Consider the following 19,992-nt stretch of genomic DNA (forward strand, 5'->3'; position numbering starts at 1 on the left):
TGCACAATCGCATCTTGAATTAGGGAGTTTTACCACTCCTGAAAAAATTCCAAGTTCCATCGGTCTTTTTCTTAATTCCCACAGCATCCGTATCCATCAGAGGAACAGAAGAAACAACTTGCACAAGACACAGGCCTCACCATTCTCCAAGTCAACAACTGGTAATAACCTCTAAAGTCAGTTTTGTGCTACCCATATTTATTGTTATTACCTACTTTGAAGAGAACAATATTCAAAACAGATTTCCATGTTTGGAGCTCGTGACATAGAGGTTCACTAGCTTGACTTGGGTGCGGGCAGGCGCGGGCTCGATTCTGGCCTGTGACCGTTTGATTGGGAGTACGGATGGTCGTTTGTCTCTCTGTGTGCCCTAGGACTGACTGGTGACCAGTCTAGGGTGTAGTCTGCCTTTCGCCCGATGACCGCTGGGTTAAGCTCCAGCAACCCCCGCAATCCTTTTGAGGATGGGTGGTATGGAAGATGAATGAATGAATTAGCATGTTTGCCAAATTCACATTATCCAGACCAATTAAATGTACCAATTATATGTAGACAGACACTTGTTTTCTATTTTATTGACCAGGCCTACAAGCTTCTTTCAAAGGGTGTTTCCCAATAGTAGGTTTTAGTATATTAGTGTTGCAAATGTCCTTGTAACCTTTAAATCATTTATGGGCCAACATTTTTGGTGATAGACCAAAGTAAACAAGACATGGACAATATGCAAACACTAAGAAAATCTAGCTGTACGACCGCGGCTAACATGAGCACGTTAAAACACGTACTATGGAATTGGGCGTTCACAAAGCGGCTTTAGTGCACAACAATAAATTGTTCATACATTTCCGAACCACTTATCATCACAAGGGTTGTGGGGTGTGCTGGAGCCTATCCCAGCTGACGATGGGCACCAGTTGGAGACACCCAGAATTGGTGCCCAGCCAATCACAGGGCACAAGGAGACAAACAACCATACACGCTCACACTCAAACCTAGAAGTAATTTAGAGTGTTCAACCAGACTAGCATGCATGTTTTTGGGATGAGGGAGGAAACCGGAGTACCCACAGAAAACCCACGCGAGCCCGAGGAGCACATGCAAACTTCAAACAGTGAGGACTGACCTAGGCTCGAACCCTCCACCCCAGAACTGTGAGGCTGACGTGTTAACTACTAGACCACCAGGTCGCCCACAGTATAAATTATTTATCTTAATGAAATGTATTTAAAACAAAACACACTACTGCCTTATTTTTTTATAGATATTACTTATCATTGAAGTAGCGCTAGGCGATAAAACAATAACGATAATTATCGTGAAATTTCTTTGTCAACGATAATATTAAAAACATTCAATAAAAATTCCATAATTTTTAACTGTAATTAAACCACCCGACCACCACAGAGAACAGGGGCGCTGTTTCAAGATGAACACTAGTTCCGGACCAACGCTCATGAGAAGAAGAGGATGACGAGGAAACGTGTTTTAGCATGTTAGCTATAGCGGCTTTCACAGACCGTCTCTTGGGCACGTCTGCGATGCAATTGATGAACGCTTCCGGTTTCTCCTCATTGCGAAAAATCAATTTTTTTAAAAACGGGCCCATATTCAAAAATCGAGCATGGTAACATCCTAGAGCCGTACATTTGCAATTGTTTGTTCAAAACCGCATTCAAATCGGATGTACAGTGTTGTCTCCATTTTGTCCGATGTTAACGAACAAACATACTAACGCACACACATTCACAGAAATAATAGATTTTTTTTTAAACTGGGGCCCAAATTAAAAAGTCGAGCACGGATACATCCTAGAGCCGTACTTTTGCAATTGTTTGTTTAAAACCACATTCAAATCGGATGTACGGTGTTGTATCCATTTTGTCCGATGTTATTGGACAAACACACTAAGGCACACACATTCTCAGAAATAGTAATATGAATAGATTCTCTTTTCTTATAAAGTAAGGCAACATACCGTATTTCTAACTTTAAAAAAATGATGACAGAATGAAGGGTATGGCTTATATGCGCATGATAGATCTGTAAAACAACTTCAGGAGCAGGTTAAGAAAGAGGGAGACCAATTTCAAGGAGATAAGTTTATTACCAGACTACAGGATGGGGAGAGCTCGAACGGCTGCGAACGCACAGCCTATTCGCGGCAACTCTCTCCGAAAGATTTGTGCATCTATTTATATGTGAAAACATGATGCTGTACAGAGAAGATAACAGAAACAGGGTGTGGGCTGATACGCCCAAACAACTGTAGAGCTGATGTCTCAACATGACACGACATTTTTCATTACTCACACCAAACTGATGCAATACTAACAAGCAATTGCAAATACAGACGCTCCCCTACTTACGAACATTCAACTTACGAACAACGGTACATACGAACATGTCTGCAAATTGCGTTTAAGTCCAAAAATGTTCGCAAGTCCAATTTTGTATTTCGCGCCTTTTTCGGAGTAGTACTTCTTTCCGCCGCTAATACCGACGCATGGCGCTGTGAGAGCTCAGCTCACCCAGCATCTACCTTCTTCTTCGTTGCAATGCGGAAGTGCGTGAATGTATCTCCAGTGTGCAAAGAACCTTTTTCATTTGTATCATTAAATATCTCATGCATCCAATACTGAATATGGTTGGTAAAAAGCTAAAGGCTTTCTATTGAGGGAGTTGCAAGGAAGAGGCAAGCCATTTCATTTGAAACGAGTGGCAATAATAACGAAGCTTGATGCGCGTGAGAGTGGTGAGCGTTTCACGGGCATTGAATCGTTCGACCGTCAGTACCATTTATAAACAGAAAGATCGAGCAGCAGGACCCAAATATTGAACGTTGCACAAAGTTTGCAAATCAATTGAATGATGCCATACAGTGCTACCGCATCATTTATGATGAAAAAAAGAGGAAAACTGTGCAATCGTCATTAGGTCGCTTCTTTTGGCCAGTTTCTAATACATAAATCTCTCTCTCTACAGTACTGTACATATTCTCTCCATTTTATTAAATGTTTTTTTTTTCAGTACAAACCAATGCGTGTTACTTATACAAGCCTTAAACATACAAATGCACTTATATAAACCTTCAATATACTTATATCGGCCTTAAACATAAATTATAATACAAAATATAGCACTGAATCAACTTACAAACAAATTCAACTTATGAACAATCGCTCGGAACCAATTGCGTTCGTAAGTAGGGGAGCGTCTGTAGTGAGTCAGCATATCTTACAGCGCACAAGACTTACAGTTGCTATACTCTTTTTCACCAGTGGATTTCGGCAAATTAACATTTAATATTTGTTTGGAGATTTTGTGTTTTGGGGTCGGCCCGGTGGGGCGAGTGGTTAGCGTGTCGGCCTCACAGCTCCGGGGTCCTTGGTTCAAATCCAGGTCATGTCCATCTGTGTGGAGTTTGCATGTTCTCCCCGGGCCTGCGTGGGTTTCCTCCGGGTACTTCGGTTTCCTCCCACATTCCAAAAACATGCATGGTAGGCTGATTGGACACTCTAAATCGCCCCTAAGTTTGGGTGAGTGTGCATGGTTGTCCGTCTCCTTGTGTCCTGCAATCGGCTGGCCACCGATTCAGGGTGTCCCCCACCGGAGTCAGCTGGGATAGGCTTCAGCACCCCCCGGGAGCCTAATGAGGGAGGAAAAAGCGGTTCAAAAATTGAGATGAGAGAGTTTCTGTTTTGCAGTAAGAAAACAACCATTACTAGATGAATTACTAACTTCCTTATGATATTGACTCTAATAATGTGCTTTCGATTCAGACACTATTTTTAGAAATACCACGTGCGATGATATTTCTTAAGATTTTCCCTTCAAAATAACACATTTGTACTCCCTATTAAAACCATGAATATGGAGGTGAAAATTATGTATCCAGGGGCGGCTTATACGCGAGAAATTGTAAAATTCAACGATTTTAAGGCAATTTTAAGGGTGCGGGAGCGGCTTATATGCGAGAAAATACGGTAGTTACTTTCATATTTAAATAAGGAGGAAAGTAATTTATTTATTTATTCATAGATGTTTGAAGTTTCAAATTTGAAGCAAAAAAGATGTGTTAGTTATTGTGATAATTATCAATATCGACTGATAGTTTTTTTGTATCGTGATAATCATTTTTGTCATATCGTCCAGCCCGACTTTGAAGCATTGTGGAGGAGTGCTTTGCACGGCCGCCTCTCAGTTCTGAGTTCAAAGGTTTTCTTCTTGTGTGGAGTTTGTTTTTTTCCATGACTATGGGTTTTCTCCACATACTATAGTTTCTCCCCATATCCCAAAACATCCATGGTAGGTTGATTGAACACTTCAAATAGTCTGAGGTCTGAGTGTGTAGTATGTCAATGGTTGTTTGTTGGAGCCTTGCAATTGGTTTGCAACCGATTCAGGTTCTACCCTTCCGACTGCCGATAGATAGCTGGGTTAGTCTCCAAGTACACACGCGACCATAAGTAGCTCAGAAGATAAAATGCCATATTACCGTATTTATAATTTGTTGTTTCATGTTAAGGACCGTGCATACATTGCTTGCATTTACAATCTATTTAATTGTTTTGTTATTTTATTTTCTATATAGTTTTGTAGAACTGTTTGTTTTGTGACCACTGACTTGAATACTAACATACATACTTTGAAAGATGTAATGGAGATGTCACTGATTCAGGCTCACTATTTTGCCTTAGGCTCTTCATGACAAAATATTGGCATACCAGTTAGTCTCATTGTAGCCTGTGGCTACAGAGCTGAATCAATAGATTTTTTTAAGCAATACACTCTTCATAAGCACTTGATGCTATCTTGGGAAGTCAATTATTTTATTTCTGACATGGGTTTGCATTCATTCATTCATTCATTCATTTTGTTAACTGCTTTATCCTCACAAGGGGCACAGGGGGTGCTGGAGCCTATTCAAGCAGACTTCGGGCACGAGGCAGGGGACACCCTGAATTTGTGGCCAGCCAATTGCAAGCCACAAGGAGACAAACAAGCATTCATACCTACCATAGATGTTTTTGGAATGTGGGAGGAAACCGGAGTACATGGAGAAAACCCACACAGGCCCGGGGAGAACAGGCAAACTCCACACAGGTGGACCGACCTGGATTTTAACCCAGGATCCCAGAACTGTGAGGCAGACGCGCTAACCACTCAACCGCTGGGCCGCCGGCATGGCTTTGCAAATATTCTAAAATGGTGACATGTTAAGGGAGATCCTGAATTATCCTGAAAAATTCTAATTCTGATAGCTTTGATTACAGTAAACCTGTAAATGAGGAATTGACTCTGATTCTGTTCGATGTTCTCATAAATTTAATTTGGTAATGTTTATGGACAGAAAAAAATGTGCCTTTGTTATTTACATGGCATATCTTTCATTTCCAGGTTCATCAATGCAAGGAGGAGAATAGTCCAGCCTATGATTGACCAGTCCAATAGAGCAGGTGAAATTGAATCTTATTTTAAATTTAATCATAAAGGAAAATAACTGTATTAAAATTGATATCAAATAAGACGTTTGATACGTTTTATTGTAGTTAAATTGGATTAAAAGGCAAAGACAAGCTTGGCAGGACATTTTGTACACAAAGCAGTTCAAAATGCCTTCCAGCTAAATACAAATTATAGGAAGGCAATTAAAATGAGTGCATGAAATATAACAAATTAATTGAATCAAAAACAAGGGTTGAAAATAAAATATTTTCTGTTTTCTTATCTCATCTCATCTCATTTTCTGAACCGCCTTATCCTTATCCTTTATCCCAGCTGACTCCGGGCCAGAGGCGGGGGACACCCTGAATCGGTGGCCAGCCGATCGCAGGGCACAAGGAGACTGACAACCATGCACACTCACACCCATACCTAGGGGCAATTTAGAGTGTCCAATCAGCCTACCATTTTGCATTGAGAAAATCTCAAGGCACACTAGCTGAAAATCTTCTAATTTAAAACTACGTCACCTATATTACAACTATAAAGTCGTTCTCATCAAAGTTTTATTTACTGTCAGATGTTAAAAAAACACAAACGTCTGAACTGCGACACTACCGTTAAATATGCAGATGCCACCTTAGTTTACAAAAACTTCCATCACAATCCTCCTCCACTGCAAGCTTTTGTCCCCAAAAAATCCAAGGGCTGGTTCTAGAGGTGATTGTGTAGTTCCCGTCAAAGATAATGCTTTCAGCCAAAGGACCTTCTCTGTCCACGTCGCACATACCTGGAACTCAATACAAATTAACATATGTTAACTCCCTTCTGTGAACCTATTCGCCAATCATTTTAAACCCTAGCTTTTAGACGAAAAAAAATGCGATCACAATGGTGTCTAAAACTGTGCTACTTGCGCGTGCGCGCGTGCGTGCGTGCGTGCGTGCGTGCGTGCGTGTGTGTGCGTGTGTGTGTGTGTGCGTGTGTGTGCGTGTGTGTGCGTGTGTGTGCGTGTGTGTGTGTGTGTGTGTGTGTGTGTGACTGTGTGTGTGTGACTGTGTGTGTGTATGTCTAGAATGTGTCATTGTTTATCTTCAGCCTACATAAGGGACTAAAGATAGAAATTAACCCTCGGCTACAATCTTACATATAATATATGTTCATTGACATGAATATGCTCATTAATATGTGTTGTCCCTTATTAAATAAATCAAACTCAAACTCAAGATATTTGGATTATATAAGGGTTAACACATGGGTAACAATTGTGTTATTAATAACGAAAATATAGGAATATTCATTTTTTAAATGAGTTAATTGCTGTGTGTAACAAGGTTACTGATAAAACCTAAATATATTATTAGAGGATTATTGGCTGATTGCAGACAGCTGCAGAGACTGTGTGACTCAAAACACCAATAGAACACTCCTGGAGTTGGAGTAGAATCATAGAAAGTTATGGTGGCTATGTATATTAATGTACAAAACAGCCAACAGTGACTCCCGTTTCACTTGTTTATTTTACTTGATTCCTTTTTCAGTGAGTCAGGGTACACCTTACAGTCCAGACGGCCAGCCAATGGGAGGCTTTGTCCTTGATGGACAACAGCACATGAGTCTCCGACCGGGAGGTAAGTTACCTTCCTGTAACCAAAGAATGTTCATTCATTCATTTGCCCAACCACTTATCATAGGTACTTATCCCCACAAGGGTCGCAGAGGGTGCTGGAGCCTATCCCAGCTGACTTCAGGCACAAGGCAGGGGACACCCTGAATTGGTGGCTAGCCAATCACAGGGCACGGGGAGTCGGACAACCATTCACGCTCATATTAGAGTGTTCTATCAGCCTGCCCTGCGTGTTTTTTTATTTATTTTGGAGGAAATTAATACTTCACACACCCTTTTTTCAGGTCCAATGGGCGGCATGGGTGTGAACATGGGAATGGATGGACAGTGGCACTACATGTAAAGCCATACCACTAAGGCCAGTCCAAACAACAAGGTGAGATAGGTACACTACTCTACATAATTTCTCTTTCTTTACTGAGTATTCCTGTAATACTTTTTAAGAATTGTGGCAAGCAGTTTTGAAGAATACTCATCAAAGTGTCTTTGCCAAATTTGTAAGATAATTTGGAATGGAACTTCCCACAACGTTATTACAGTTGTGGTCAAAAGTTTACATACACTTGTGAAGAACATAATGTCATGGCTCTCTTGAGTTTCCAGTTTTTTCTACAACTCAGATTTTTCTCTGATAGAGTGATTGGAACAGATACTTCTTTGTTTTTTTAATAGGTGTTTTATGGAGTTTTTTTTTATCAGGTAAAGGTGATAGCATGAAAGCAGGTTACCTAAAAGTAATTTTTATGCCTTTTTTTAAACACCACCTTAGGAATGATCTTTGTGACTGATAAATTAAAGCAATGTGATTGCAATACATTCCTTCACTACCACGCCTTCATCCACATCCCTCTTTCTATCCATCTTTCTCATCCTACAATCTGATTAAGAAAAAGGCTAATCCGCCCCCACTTCCCTGTTCCTTCACCCCCTATCAGCTTCCTACTGCTGCTGACAGCTCTCAAATCAAGACATATTGGCTGCCAAAGGCATCCATGCACAGAGAATTTTATTTAACACCCACACTCCTCTGCTCAATGAGCCATGCTGTAATGACACTTACCTTGATTAATAGAGCTCTTTATATGTAAATAGAAGATTCATTTGCTTCATTATTTATCCAGTAGACCAATTTTTGCCAGCTGCCTCATTCCGTGTTTGATAATCCCACGAATGTTTCTAATTGAGCTCAAACAGTATCATTATGTTTTACGTAGGGGACAAAAGAATAAAGAAAGATCGACATGGCATTTCAGCCAGAATAAATATGGTATGATATGTATTTGGTGGAAATTTAATTTAATTACTATTACTATTCAATGATGAGTGGGTAGTTACAATGTAGTTCAATAAAGCCTGGTATAATTTCCTCCCCCAATTTCATCTGCAGTGAGAGCACATACCACCATTTCCTTAAGACTGCAAAATATAGTACACTTGTGTAATAGAACCAAATCCATAACATTTAACCAGCAATATATGATTGAGTCTGCATAATAGCCTCTTGTCTTATGAACAGCACTGACACATGAGCTGCAATATATATATAACAAAAATTTCAACTCTACGTTGTACGGTTTGGACAAACGTAGCGAGAGAATCTTAACATACACACACACTCATACACCCATAAATCACGCTTTATTAGGATTATAGAAAAGGCACAAATACAACGTGATTACTGGTAAGTAATTACAAATTCACTGGTGAAAATCAAGTGACACATCACTGTTGTAGCTGTCCTCATCAGTCACATCACCATCTGCCTCAGCGTAGAGTTTCTGAGTGAGTCCACGTTCATTGTCGCCGGCATTGGCTCGTGCTTGCTGGAGAAGTTGCTAATCGTCCTACCTGAAACAATGGATCTGGCAATACTCGGAGCCGTCGAGAGCGTTGGTCAGTCTGCATCCCTTAAACGACTGGATGATTAGATCCTTCGGCACCTGATCCATAGCATCGACAATCCATTTCAAATAAACTTTCATTGAATGTGCTCTCATGTTGCCGAATTTGGTGTGTATATATATATATATATATATATATATATATATATATATATATATATATATATATATATATATATATGTCTTTTGCAGCTCATATGTCAGTGCTGTTCATAAGACAAGAGGCTATAATGCAGACTCAATCATATATTGCCATACTGGTTAAATGTTATGTATATATATATAGTATGTCAATTAACAAATTTGCCCATAGAAAATAATTATAAATACAAATTGATCAGTTCCCACCCACAGAAAAAAAACTCCAAAAACAAGATATTACAATTGTAAAACATATTTTTATTTATACTAATTCACCACCTACACACAAAGTAATATATACCTATCTAGTGGTTATGATCTACAATACTAAAATGTGACATTATTCAGTACAGACAGATGGTAGCGGAGTGGACGGATGAGAGAGAGCAAGGACAGGAGAGAGGCTTGACAGACGGCAAAGCGCTTTAAATTTACCTTAAATGATAACTATACACACACAAACACACACACACACACACTTGAAAAATGTTTTAATTTTACATTACACTTAATTAAACCTTCTTGTGCAATAACCGAGGAAAAGATGTCAATGTATTCCACTGTGGCTTTCGAGTCGGAACTTGCAGCCTGTCGCATACTCATCGCATCGGGAACCATCTCTATGCCCCTATCTCAAATATGTCTCGTAACTCAAGGCAAAATTTCCTCGTATCTCAAATTTCTCACATGTTGGGACACCTGTTTGTCAAGGTATTACTGTGTATACACACACACACTCACACACAGTATTTGTCCACATATTCGTTTTCATTTTATTGTGATTCCAATTTTTAACTATGGCGTGTCTTACTTCATCTAGTTGTTTGTTTGTTTGTTTGTTTGGTTTTTTGTCCGTCCAGGCCTATATGATTGGCTCAGGGATCTTCTTCATTCAGCCTGTGGAGCTCAAGGCCGTCGGTGCATATCCACTTGAACACCCCTGGCGCCCCAACTTCATCATTGTTGCCCTGTGACAGCCACGCACGCGGATGAAGAGGATTGCGTGTGGGAAAACCTGTTACTGCTACTTTCTTTGAATGCAGTTAAGAGACTTTAGTATGAAATGACGGGATACGCAGGAGCGCAAAAACACGTGGCTTTTTGGCTGCTTTATATGGGCGGGATCAAGACATTTAGAACATACGCGGTTACACATTCCCCCCTTAATTTCATTTTAAATTATTTATTTATTCATGTATTTAGTTTTATACCGCCGTGGATCACAGGCACCTTTTTATTTTTTTTTCTTAATCGAATATGTGAAGCTTTGATCCCAAAATATTTGCAACATCCGTCCAAACAATTAATATCAAGGCATACAGTAGTACACAACGCACCCACACAAATTAAAAACACTGTGGAATATATTTGAAAATATGTATAATATTTGTTGTGCTCCATATTTGTGCTTTTTCCTGGCGTTTTTTACAATGACTGCTCTTGTGACTTCACCATGCATCACCCACCAACCTTGACTAATGAAATTTTCAAGACGTGTATTTTTCATTCATTCATTGTTTTTCCTTACCGCTTATCCCCAGCTATCTAGGGGCGACAGATGGGGGACACCTTGAATTGGTGGCCAGCCAATCGCAGCGTTTTATTTTTATTTTCTTATCATGATTTTCTGTGTATGAGCCACCGAAATAAATTCATAAAATGATCATTCAATTTGGATAATATGTAACTGATTTTTTATTGCCGAAAACACAAAGTGTAAAGTTGGAAGCTAAACCAAATGGACACAAAATAAAGAAAAAATGACAAACGCATTGTGTGTTGATGTGACGGAGAACTTTGGAAAGAGTTTAAGATAGAGGTGTCGTGTGGGAGTATTGTAAAGGGGGAAAACAAAATTAGTTGTCGGAGCAGGTCACGTATCCACCTTCGGTTCGATAGTAGACGGAATTGCTGTTGTCTGCTATTAGATTGATCGTGACAGCAATGATGGATGGGGCGGCCAGTGTGTGTGTGTGTGTGTGTGTGTGTGTGTGTGTGTGTGTGTGTGTGTGTGTGTGTGTGTGTGTGTGTGTGTGTGTGTGTGTGTGCGTGTGTGTGTGCGTGTCTGTGTGTGTGTGTGTGCGTGTGTGTGTGCGTGTCTGTGTGCGTGTGTGTGCGTGTGTGTGTGCGTGTGTGCGTGCGTGCGTGTGTGCATGCGTGTGTGCATGCGTGTGTGTGTGCGTGTGTGCGTGCGTGCGTGTGTGCATGCGTGTGTGCATGCGTGTGTGCGTGCGTGTGTGCGTGCGTGCGTGTGTGTGTGTGTGCGCGTGAATGTGCGCGTGTGAATGAATGCAAGTATATGGTGTTTTTGCACGGAATAAAATATTTCGTTTTCACTTTGTTTTTGCCCTTTAGTATACGTGCTTTTTTTATTCGTCGTTGTATGGCTCCCAGTTTACAGGACGGAAATATAAATAAATAAATAAATAAATAGTAAATGCTTAAAATGCACGAAGGAGCTAATTCATGGCTTTCAAACTGTAACAAACATCTGTGGTTTGTATTGGCAAAGAGAGCGAAACCCAGAACCTTCCATCAAGGCTCTGCAATTATACAGTATATATGTCCATATAAATTTGAATGCATAGCTATTTAATTAAGCATAATCCAAATAAATCACCACGATTATACATTTAAAGGAAGGATAGTTTTATTGGATTTCCAAAACAAATGAACAAGAACATTAAATATATTATATTATAATTATCATATCATATCATATATCATATATCATATTAATAATGTTATATTATATTGTATTGACAAACTTAATTATTGTTCTAATTATTATTAATGTTTCAATATTCTAACTTGTATTGTCGATACTGACATATTTAGTAGTCGCAATGGTTGGTATTTATTTTTCATCTGTATAACGTTGAATCAAGCAAAATAAATTAGGGCTGTGAGATATTACTATCACTATAGTTTTATAAACGGGCTGCATTGCTCTGAGATCCATCTACAATTATTTTTGTTTTCATATTGTTGTGTCGATTATACAGTTTATATCATACAAACTGCACCACTAACCAACTGAAAAAAATACTACTACAAATCATCATATTCACCAAATATATAAATATATGTAGGCTACGTAGGCTTTAAATACCTTATTGCTCGCATATTCGAACTAAATAATCTCAGGGTTAAAATGTCAGTTATATAGGTAAAACGTAATTCTTGCAGTAAATGTTTGAATGAAAACGAATAGCTAGACACTGTCGAATTATCATAAAGGCAGCATTATTAAAGGACAAATGCCACGTAACACTTCCCTGTGTTTCTCATATCTTTTGCGCCAGCAAGACTAATTGGTACGCTTCTGCACAAGATAAATGCGTTCTGAAAGGTGCCGGAAACGTGCTCCTGTCTTCATGATATATAGGTCAGAGCTGAACGCAGAAGCATCACGTGATTCCCAAAGTGTATACTTTTCTCTGAAATGGAATCATATTGCGTTATTTTGGCTGCTTGTGTGTCTATTTTGTCAGTAATAAAAATTACACGGCTAGGGAAATTTGTACTTTTTAAAATCAAGATAAAAATCTATTTACTTGTCCATTTCAATGAAGGCAATGCATGCATACAGCATAACGTTTTAAAAAGAGAAGAAATATATTCAGACCATATTTTTTTCTCCCCGCCAAAAAACATCATATGATAGATATATATATTTTAGTATTACCACTAATATTATTACCATAGTTTGTAAAGAGGACATAACTACATGATTAATGTTGTTGTCATCCTTTGTTGATATGCTCTAGTTTATTAACCATGGCAAAACGTTCTTATTCGAGCTGTAACGTTCCGTGTATGACTAATTTTGAACAATCATACAATTTCTTTTCCGTTTTAGACTTGTATTATTGCTGTTATGGCCCGGCGGCTGAGTGTTAGCACGTCGGCCTCACAGGTCTGGGGTCCTGGTTTCGAATCCAGGTCGGCCCAACTGTGTTGAGTTTGCATGTTTTCCCTAGGCCTGCGTGGATTTTCTCCGGGAACTACGGTTTCTTCCCACATTCCAAAAACATGCATGGTAGGTTGATTGGGCACTCTAAATTGCAGCTAGGTACGAATGTGAGTGTGAATGGTTGTCCGTCTCCTTGTGCCCTGCGATCGGTTGTCCACTGATTCACGGTGTCACCCGCCTCTGGCCCGAAGACAGCTGGGATAGGCTCCAGCATCCCCCGCGACCCTAATGAGGATAAAGCAGTTCTGAAAATGAATGAATGAATTATTGCTGTTTTCATTCTCCCTTCCTTTGTCCGAGTCACGGCTAACATCCTGGTTGATATGTAGGACAGTTATTTCACCTTACAGTAGTACCTCAGCATACGAGTGCCCCAACATACGAGCAATTTGAGATACGAGTAAAATTTCTGGAAAATATTTATCTTCACATACGAGACACATTTTGATATACAAGCATACAGCGGACGCGAGAGGCTGCTAATAAGAACATCATGGGCACTGTCTTTCTGGTCGCAACTCCCTCGTGTAATGTCTCTCTGGTCACAACTCCCTCGTGTAATGTCTCTACGAGCACTTGGCGGAGCGTTGCATTTTTTCAGTGGTTTTTTTCCGTTAGCCAGTGCGAATGGCGGAGCGATCGCTAATTCGAGAGGAGTATTATGCTACTTCTCGTTGGCAAGTGGTCGTGCGTTATCCTATTGTGAGGACATTTGTGTGGATCATTTTCGGAATATTTTCAAGGGAAGACAAAAGCAATAAACCCTCGATAGGTTGCATCTGAAACTCAGGGTGGAGGCGGGGCAAATAGAGCCAATACGGGAGAAGAAAGGTATAAAATTGAAAACAAAATTAGAATTAAGTTTAGTATAAGGTTAGATTAAACTTATTTTTTAGTGTGTCTGCATCGTAATACAAGTTCATTTCAATTAGTTTGTTATGTTACGAGCGCGTTGCCGTGCAAAAAGTCAAGTTACCACTGTACTTGACTGGGGAAGGAACAAGACATGGGTAGAAACATTCACTTGGTTATTTGTTATCTGGGAAAAAAAAAATTGTGAAACAAATTCAAGCTCAACTGTAAAAAGGCATTTTCACGTCCGCATGTGCAAGCCAAGTCGGAAGAGTAGTAAAACACTGCTATTCCAGGAATCAACACATTTAGAAATGACTGGTGCTCATTCATTAGTTATACGATATTTATATTCCAAACTGTTGGGGTAATCATTATTATAAATGTGTTTGCAATGAATATAAAGCCTTATAATATACATGCTTACTATATTAATCAATATATTTGCTTATTAGGAATAGTAATGCTCATCCTAAATGTGTAACTATATTAAACAATATAGTTATATGTGTTGATCGCTTTCAACGAAGACAAACGCTTACGCCAAGGTCGCTCTCCAGGACAGCTGGGTCCAGCGAGAGATACAAGTTCGAAAGGACATAAAACAATCCACTGAGTTCTTGCTCCGAGGACTGATTACTGGAAGATGCGAGTTCGCAATGAAGATCGGTGAAGGACGCTTAAATTGTTGTTGGGTCAGCGGATGGCTATCAAGCATATTGTTTTAATTTGTGACGCTAGTATGACGCTAGGTTTGTTTGATTATAGAATTGTTTTGTTTCTTGCTTACGCAAATGGAATCGATAACCTTGTAATTGTTTTGATTTGAAGCCTTAAATGGGCAGGACATAATGCCGCTCTTTAGAATAATCTTGGGTGGGGCGAGCTGCCGGATGTATTCTCTTCTTGCAAGAATTAAATGGGATGTGACTACAGATGCCTTTTTTATTGAAAGCTGAATTGAAAAAACCTAAGGATAAACGTACAATTGGATGAACCTAACACAAACTATGAAGACGTGTATACTTTGTAAAACATGAAAGCTACCCCATCATTCATGCCCAGACTGGCCAGAGGGAGCATAAGGAGAATCCCACCTTGCCTTACCTGGCCCACTCGAATATACAGTCTTCCAACGATTATCGCGACTTCACTTATCGCAAATTCACTTCTTCGTGATTTTTTTCTGCAAATAATTATTTTTAATAATAATATATTTTTAAAGTACATTAAAATGACTAAGCATTGAAGATTTTTTTGATTTTTTTAACTCATAAAAATGTGAAAATCCTTGCTGAAACTCATAAGTGGAAGCCACTCCCTTGTCTTCCGCTTGCTATTAGGACTCAGCACTGAAGAAGAAAAAAAGGTAGCTATAATAGGGGTGACTCTACTTTGCGATTTTTTGGATTATCGCAGCCATGTCTGGTCTACATTAACCGCGATGTTCGAGGGATTACTGTATGGCGTTCTGGCACGCTTAAATATTTGGCGTTCTGGCCCACGCTTCTCGCTCCTCCTTTCCCTCACGCAAATATAGGTTTCCTGTGTGCTGATTACCAGCATCAGGCCAGGCCAATCGGAGGCTACATGAGCCGGAAGCATGTGAGGAGGGCGAGACAATTGGTTTGTTTCCATTAGAACTCGATTATAACAGTCCATTTGAGCCATTCAAACAGCGTGTGTGACAGAGTGGAGTGGAAAGAGTAGACTATATCCAAGGTCATCAATGAACTCAACACAAAAATAAATAAATAAATAAAAAAAGAGGAAAGACGACACGAGAAGTAAGGAAGGAGAAAGTTTATTCACACTCTCCAGCCACGTTGCCATAAAACCAATGATATCTCAGCGTCAGCAAGTAAGTTTAGAAACTTAACTATAAATACAACAAACAAGCAGTGATTTTTGTTAATATGAGGTCCAGTATGTCCCTCTGCCATATGGAATAATTTCTATAGTTGGCTTTGCAAGCTCAAGAGGCATCTGTTATGCTTTGTTCCCTCCACGTGATGCTTTACTGAAATTCCCCGGTGCCATAAACTTTGAACTGGCCAATGCAAAAATCAACATTGAGATATATATATATATATATATATATATATATATATATATATATATATATATATATATATATATATATATATATATATATATATATATATATATCTTTCCTATGCAAAGGTGAAGATATACAGTTACAATTACAACCATTCAAAATAGAAAGAAGTTGAGTTTGTGTGTAATGTTTCATTCTCAAGTATGCAATTGGCAGTTTTATTGTATTTGATCATCATTTGAAAATGAAAACAGGAATAGAGTTTAAATGAATTTGCCGGAGTTTAGTAATGACAGATTACGTATTTTATATTTTCCTCCAAAATATTTTGTGTGTCATGTATTGGATTGCAAATTTACTTTCAAGTAAGCAAAAACATGCAGTGTTCTGTCAAATTTTGCTCCCTGATCAGATTTTGCTACCAAAGCTTTTTTCTGATCGTGTCTGTCAATTTGGATACTTGGTTAAATTTTGTTACAACTGTTTTCCTATATTTGTATTCATCATAGTTGTGATCATCTACTTGTGGTAAGTGGATACCTGTTTTTGCTTCTGATTATGCGAATGCAATTTTTCATGGTTCCTCTGCAAAGAAAATGCTCCCAATAAACAATGCATTAAAATAGATGGGTCCTGCGATCGGCTGGCCACCGATTCAGGGTGTCCCCCGCCTCTGGCCTGGAATCAGCTGGGATAGGCTCCAGCACCCCCTGCGACCCTAGTGAGGATAAAGCGCTTCAGAAAATGAGGTGAGATAATAGATGGATGATATTCAGCTCAATAATACCATGAGATTTATCACAGCAACCTGGAAAAAAATATACTCTTCAGTCATTCATTCATTTTCTGAACTGCTTATCCTCACAAGGGTCACCTATCCCAGCTAACTAGGGGCACCAGGCGAGGGAAACCATGAATCGGTGGCCAGCCATCCGCGGGCAGGGCACATGGAGATGGACAACCATTCAAGATCACACTTGAATTGAATACCTTTATTGTCATTATACAAATGCAATCATAAAAGATTCACCATAAAGTTCACAAATAAATAAGTAGTAGTCATAAAAGCATTTATATATGCACGAAAAAGGACATGAGGATGTTAAGATGGAGCCACAACAACTACGGAACGAAGGAGTCAATGCACAAAAAAACTCAAATTTATTAAACAAAAACAGCATGACCAAGTCGGCGAATAAACTAACGTTTTCAAAATACAAAAGAACACAAAATACAAACATCAAAAGTCACAGCGAGGAGTTGGACAAACAGGGCGGTGAGCAAGGGCAAGGCAGGCAATATTTCGACAATCCACCGGCTGTGGCAGGAGTCCTTAAATGCCAGATGTGTCAATCAGCTGCAGGTGTGCTGATCCCGCCCACCTCGTTGGTTTAATCAGCTGCTGAAGTGACACGTGTCACTGAAGGCAACAGAATATGACAGAGGAAAAAAGTGACTTGTGTTTTGTGGTTAGCAGTACATGTGATAGCTATGGGGTTTTAGTGTAAGTATCAAAGTGCAAAATATAAATTTGCATTGCTAAGACTGTAGTACAAGTCTGAGAACATTACTTATCGATATGCATTTGGCAGTGTTATGGCTCTTTATGTATAGTGCAGTGACAGTCCTTAATTGAGCCTGGATTAGGTCCCTGGTGCAGAACTCAAGTTGAGTAAGGTGATGGGAAGAAACGGTCCAGGTCTCCGGAAGCGCCTGCCAGAGGGCAGCAGGTTGAAGAGGTGGAAGCCAGGATGTGCATTGTCTTTTGTGATGCTTTTTTCCCTTCTTGTGAAATGGAAAGTGTAGATGACGGACATGTGAGGAAGGGGGCAGCTGATGATCTTTTGAGCTGTGTTGATCACTGTTAGGTTCGCCATTAGACATTCACAAATTCCCGCTCATACAGAAACAAAGACTGTTTTCTGGATTTTAATTTGCAAGGAGAACGGCTGTTGCAACAGCTTCCCAATTCCGTTCTGACTTTATACGTGTTTTCTGTTGTTATTGTACATTCGAGGGCCCTGATTACATGGACGTCTCAATTCTAAAAGGATGGGTGGGAACACAAGCGAGATGTCTGAGGGTACATGTGCGTTGAGGCTAATACATGTGTACCACAACACGTCCACAATAGTCAAAATAGACCAGGACCGAAACTGTCAGCCTCAGGACCAGAATGGTGGGTGGTTGCGTCTGTCAGCAAATTACAGGTCCAGCACCTGATGAGCTAAGCAGTGGCAGGTGCGGCTCATCACAATCACGGACCTAGTTAAGCCACCCAGACCTGGACCACGGCACTGGATCGTTGTAATCAGTTCACTGTTAAATGCCTCCTCGCGTTACCTCCTTGTCTGCCTTGCCTGAACTCCTACCTCTTGCGTTGTTCCAAGGACCTTGACCACGCTGACGAGCACGGACCACTATCACAAGTACGCATCTCAAACCTTTGTTTTGGACCTGTTACGTCTTTGGGGAGACGTCGAGGCGAGGTTACAAGGAATAGGACCCAATCGTGTGCAAGCCGGCGAGGATGAAGGAAATAGTGCTCATACCAAAACTTAATAACGTAGGCAGTATCTTAGAAAATAACACGGACCTAAAAATCAAATCACAAAATAAAACCTGACTAGGGAAAACCGTGACCGGACGTTTCGTCGACGGACACTTGGTCGACGGACACTTGGTCGACGGACACTTGGTCGACGGACACTTGGTCGACGGACACTTGGTCGACGGACACTTGGTCGAACGGACAGTTCGTCGAACGGACGTTTCATCGAACGGACGTTTGGTCGCCGGATTCGCCGCTGGACATTTCGTTGAACGGACAATTCATCGCCGGATTCACTCCCTCTCAAAATTTTGTGGTCTAAGAATGTACTTCAAAAAGAGGTTTAATATTAAAGCAGGGGTGGGCTATTAATTTCACAAAGGGAATTAACCTGTGGCTATAATCTTACATATTTACATGTATATGTTCATAAATTTGTATAGTCCCTTTAGGGAATTAACCTGTGGCTATAATCTTACATATTTACACGTATATGTTCATTAATTTGTATAGTCCCTTTATCCAATAAATCTAACTCAAACTCAAGTGCAGTTGCCAGACGACCAATCCATTTAAAGTGGAACCTCTGATTGAAATGTACTGTTGACAAGCACAGTGAATGAATGGGCTCTTTAACTGCCAATCGCCCGATGAAAATGGATTAGACGCCTATTGCCGTCAATGGCAGAATATGAGTTAACCTCACACACTGACTTGTCTAAGCTTTTCTGTGGAATTTTGTCTATTCACTACTGGCAGATTTTTCAATGGACAGCACAAGAAACTGACCAGAGGTGCTACTACAACATGAAAGTTATGTGTTTATCACCATTGGTTTGTTAATTTATTGTTGTTTGAATAGGAAACTACGTTCATTGGAGAAAAGCCGACATTAAACAACATTCATTAATCAGCATTACATAGGAAATAGACCGAATTATTGCTTCCCTAAATCATTGTTTTACTGGTCAGTCAGCACCATGGACAGAGGTCACATCTGTTCAAACTGGACAGATGACCTCCGAAGCCCTGATGTTGCTATACAAACTCAAGAGACTTCACTAGAAAAGTTGCCAAGGGTCCTATTGTGCAATGTGCGTTCTCTGCAAACAATGAAGTTAAGTTCGTCCGATCCCAGCAATTCACACAAAAGCTTTTTTCCAACAACAAGAAAACGCAACCATTCCTTTTCTTCAGAAACTCAGAGTCCATCACTTAGCGTCGTAAATAAGAAAACACCCCGGCCTAGTTCCTTATTTTGTTTGCGGAAAAATGTCTACACAAATGTTTTGTGTGCAGTGTGCCTGTCCCTTTTAAGTCACATCAACATTGCAAACGTGTCAGGGCGACATTGGCACACAGGGCTCTGTAAATCTAAATATAGCCGTGTAATGTTGATACCTAAGCCTTTCGCAAATGCTGCGTTCACTTGCTCTTCCAGAG

The 19,992-nt window shown here is 39.9% G+C and overlaps 1 protein-coding gene across 2 annotated transcripts in view; it reads left to right on the top strand.

Annotated features, from left to right (window-relative positions):
* The window catches only part of meis2b (Meis homeobox 2b), a 52,152-nt gene extending 41,269 nt beyond the window's left edge, over positions 1–10,883 (top strand). The window contains exons 9-13 of one of the 2 annotated variants that reach the window (XM_077587272.1): positions 85–161; positions 5,398–5,456; positions 6,984–7,073; positions 7,354–7,445; positions 9,972–10,883. In XM_077587272.1, coding sequence (XP_077443398.1) covers positions 85–161; positions 5,398–5,456; positions 6,984–7,073; positions 7,354–7,412 — 285 coding nt within the window. In that variant the 3' untranslated portion in view covers positions 7,413–7,445; positions 9,972–10,883. Of the gene's footprint in view, positions 1–84; positions 162–5,397; positions 5,457–5,778; positions 6,392–6,983; positions 7,074–7,353; positions 7,446–9,971 lie in introns of those variants that run through there. The other variant, XM_077587273.1, reaches the window with a different exon arrangement.
* The last annotated feature ends 9,109 nt before the right edge of the window (positions 10,884–19,992 follow it).

This window comes from Stigmatopora argus, chromosome 19, assembly GCF_051989625.1.
Source record: "Stigmatopora argus isolate UIUO_Sarg chromosome 19, RoL_Sarg_1.0, whole genome shotgun sequence".
NCBI classification, from domain to species: Eukaryota; Metazoa; Chordata; class Actinopteri; order Syngnathiformes; family Syngnathidae; genus Stigmatopora; species Stigmatopora argus.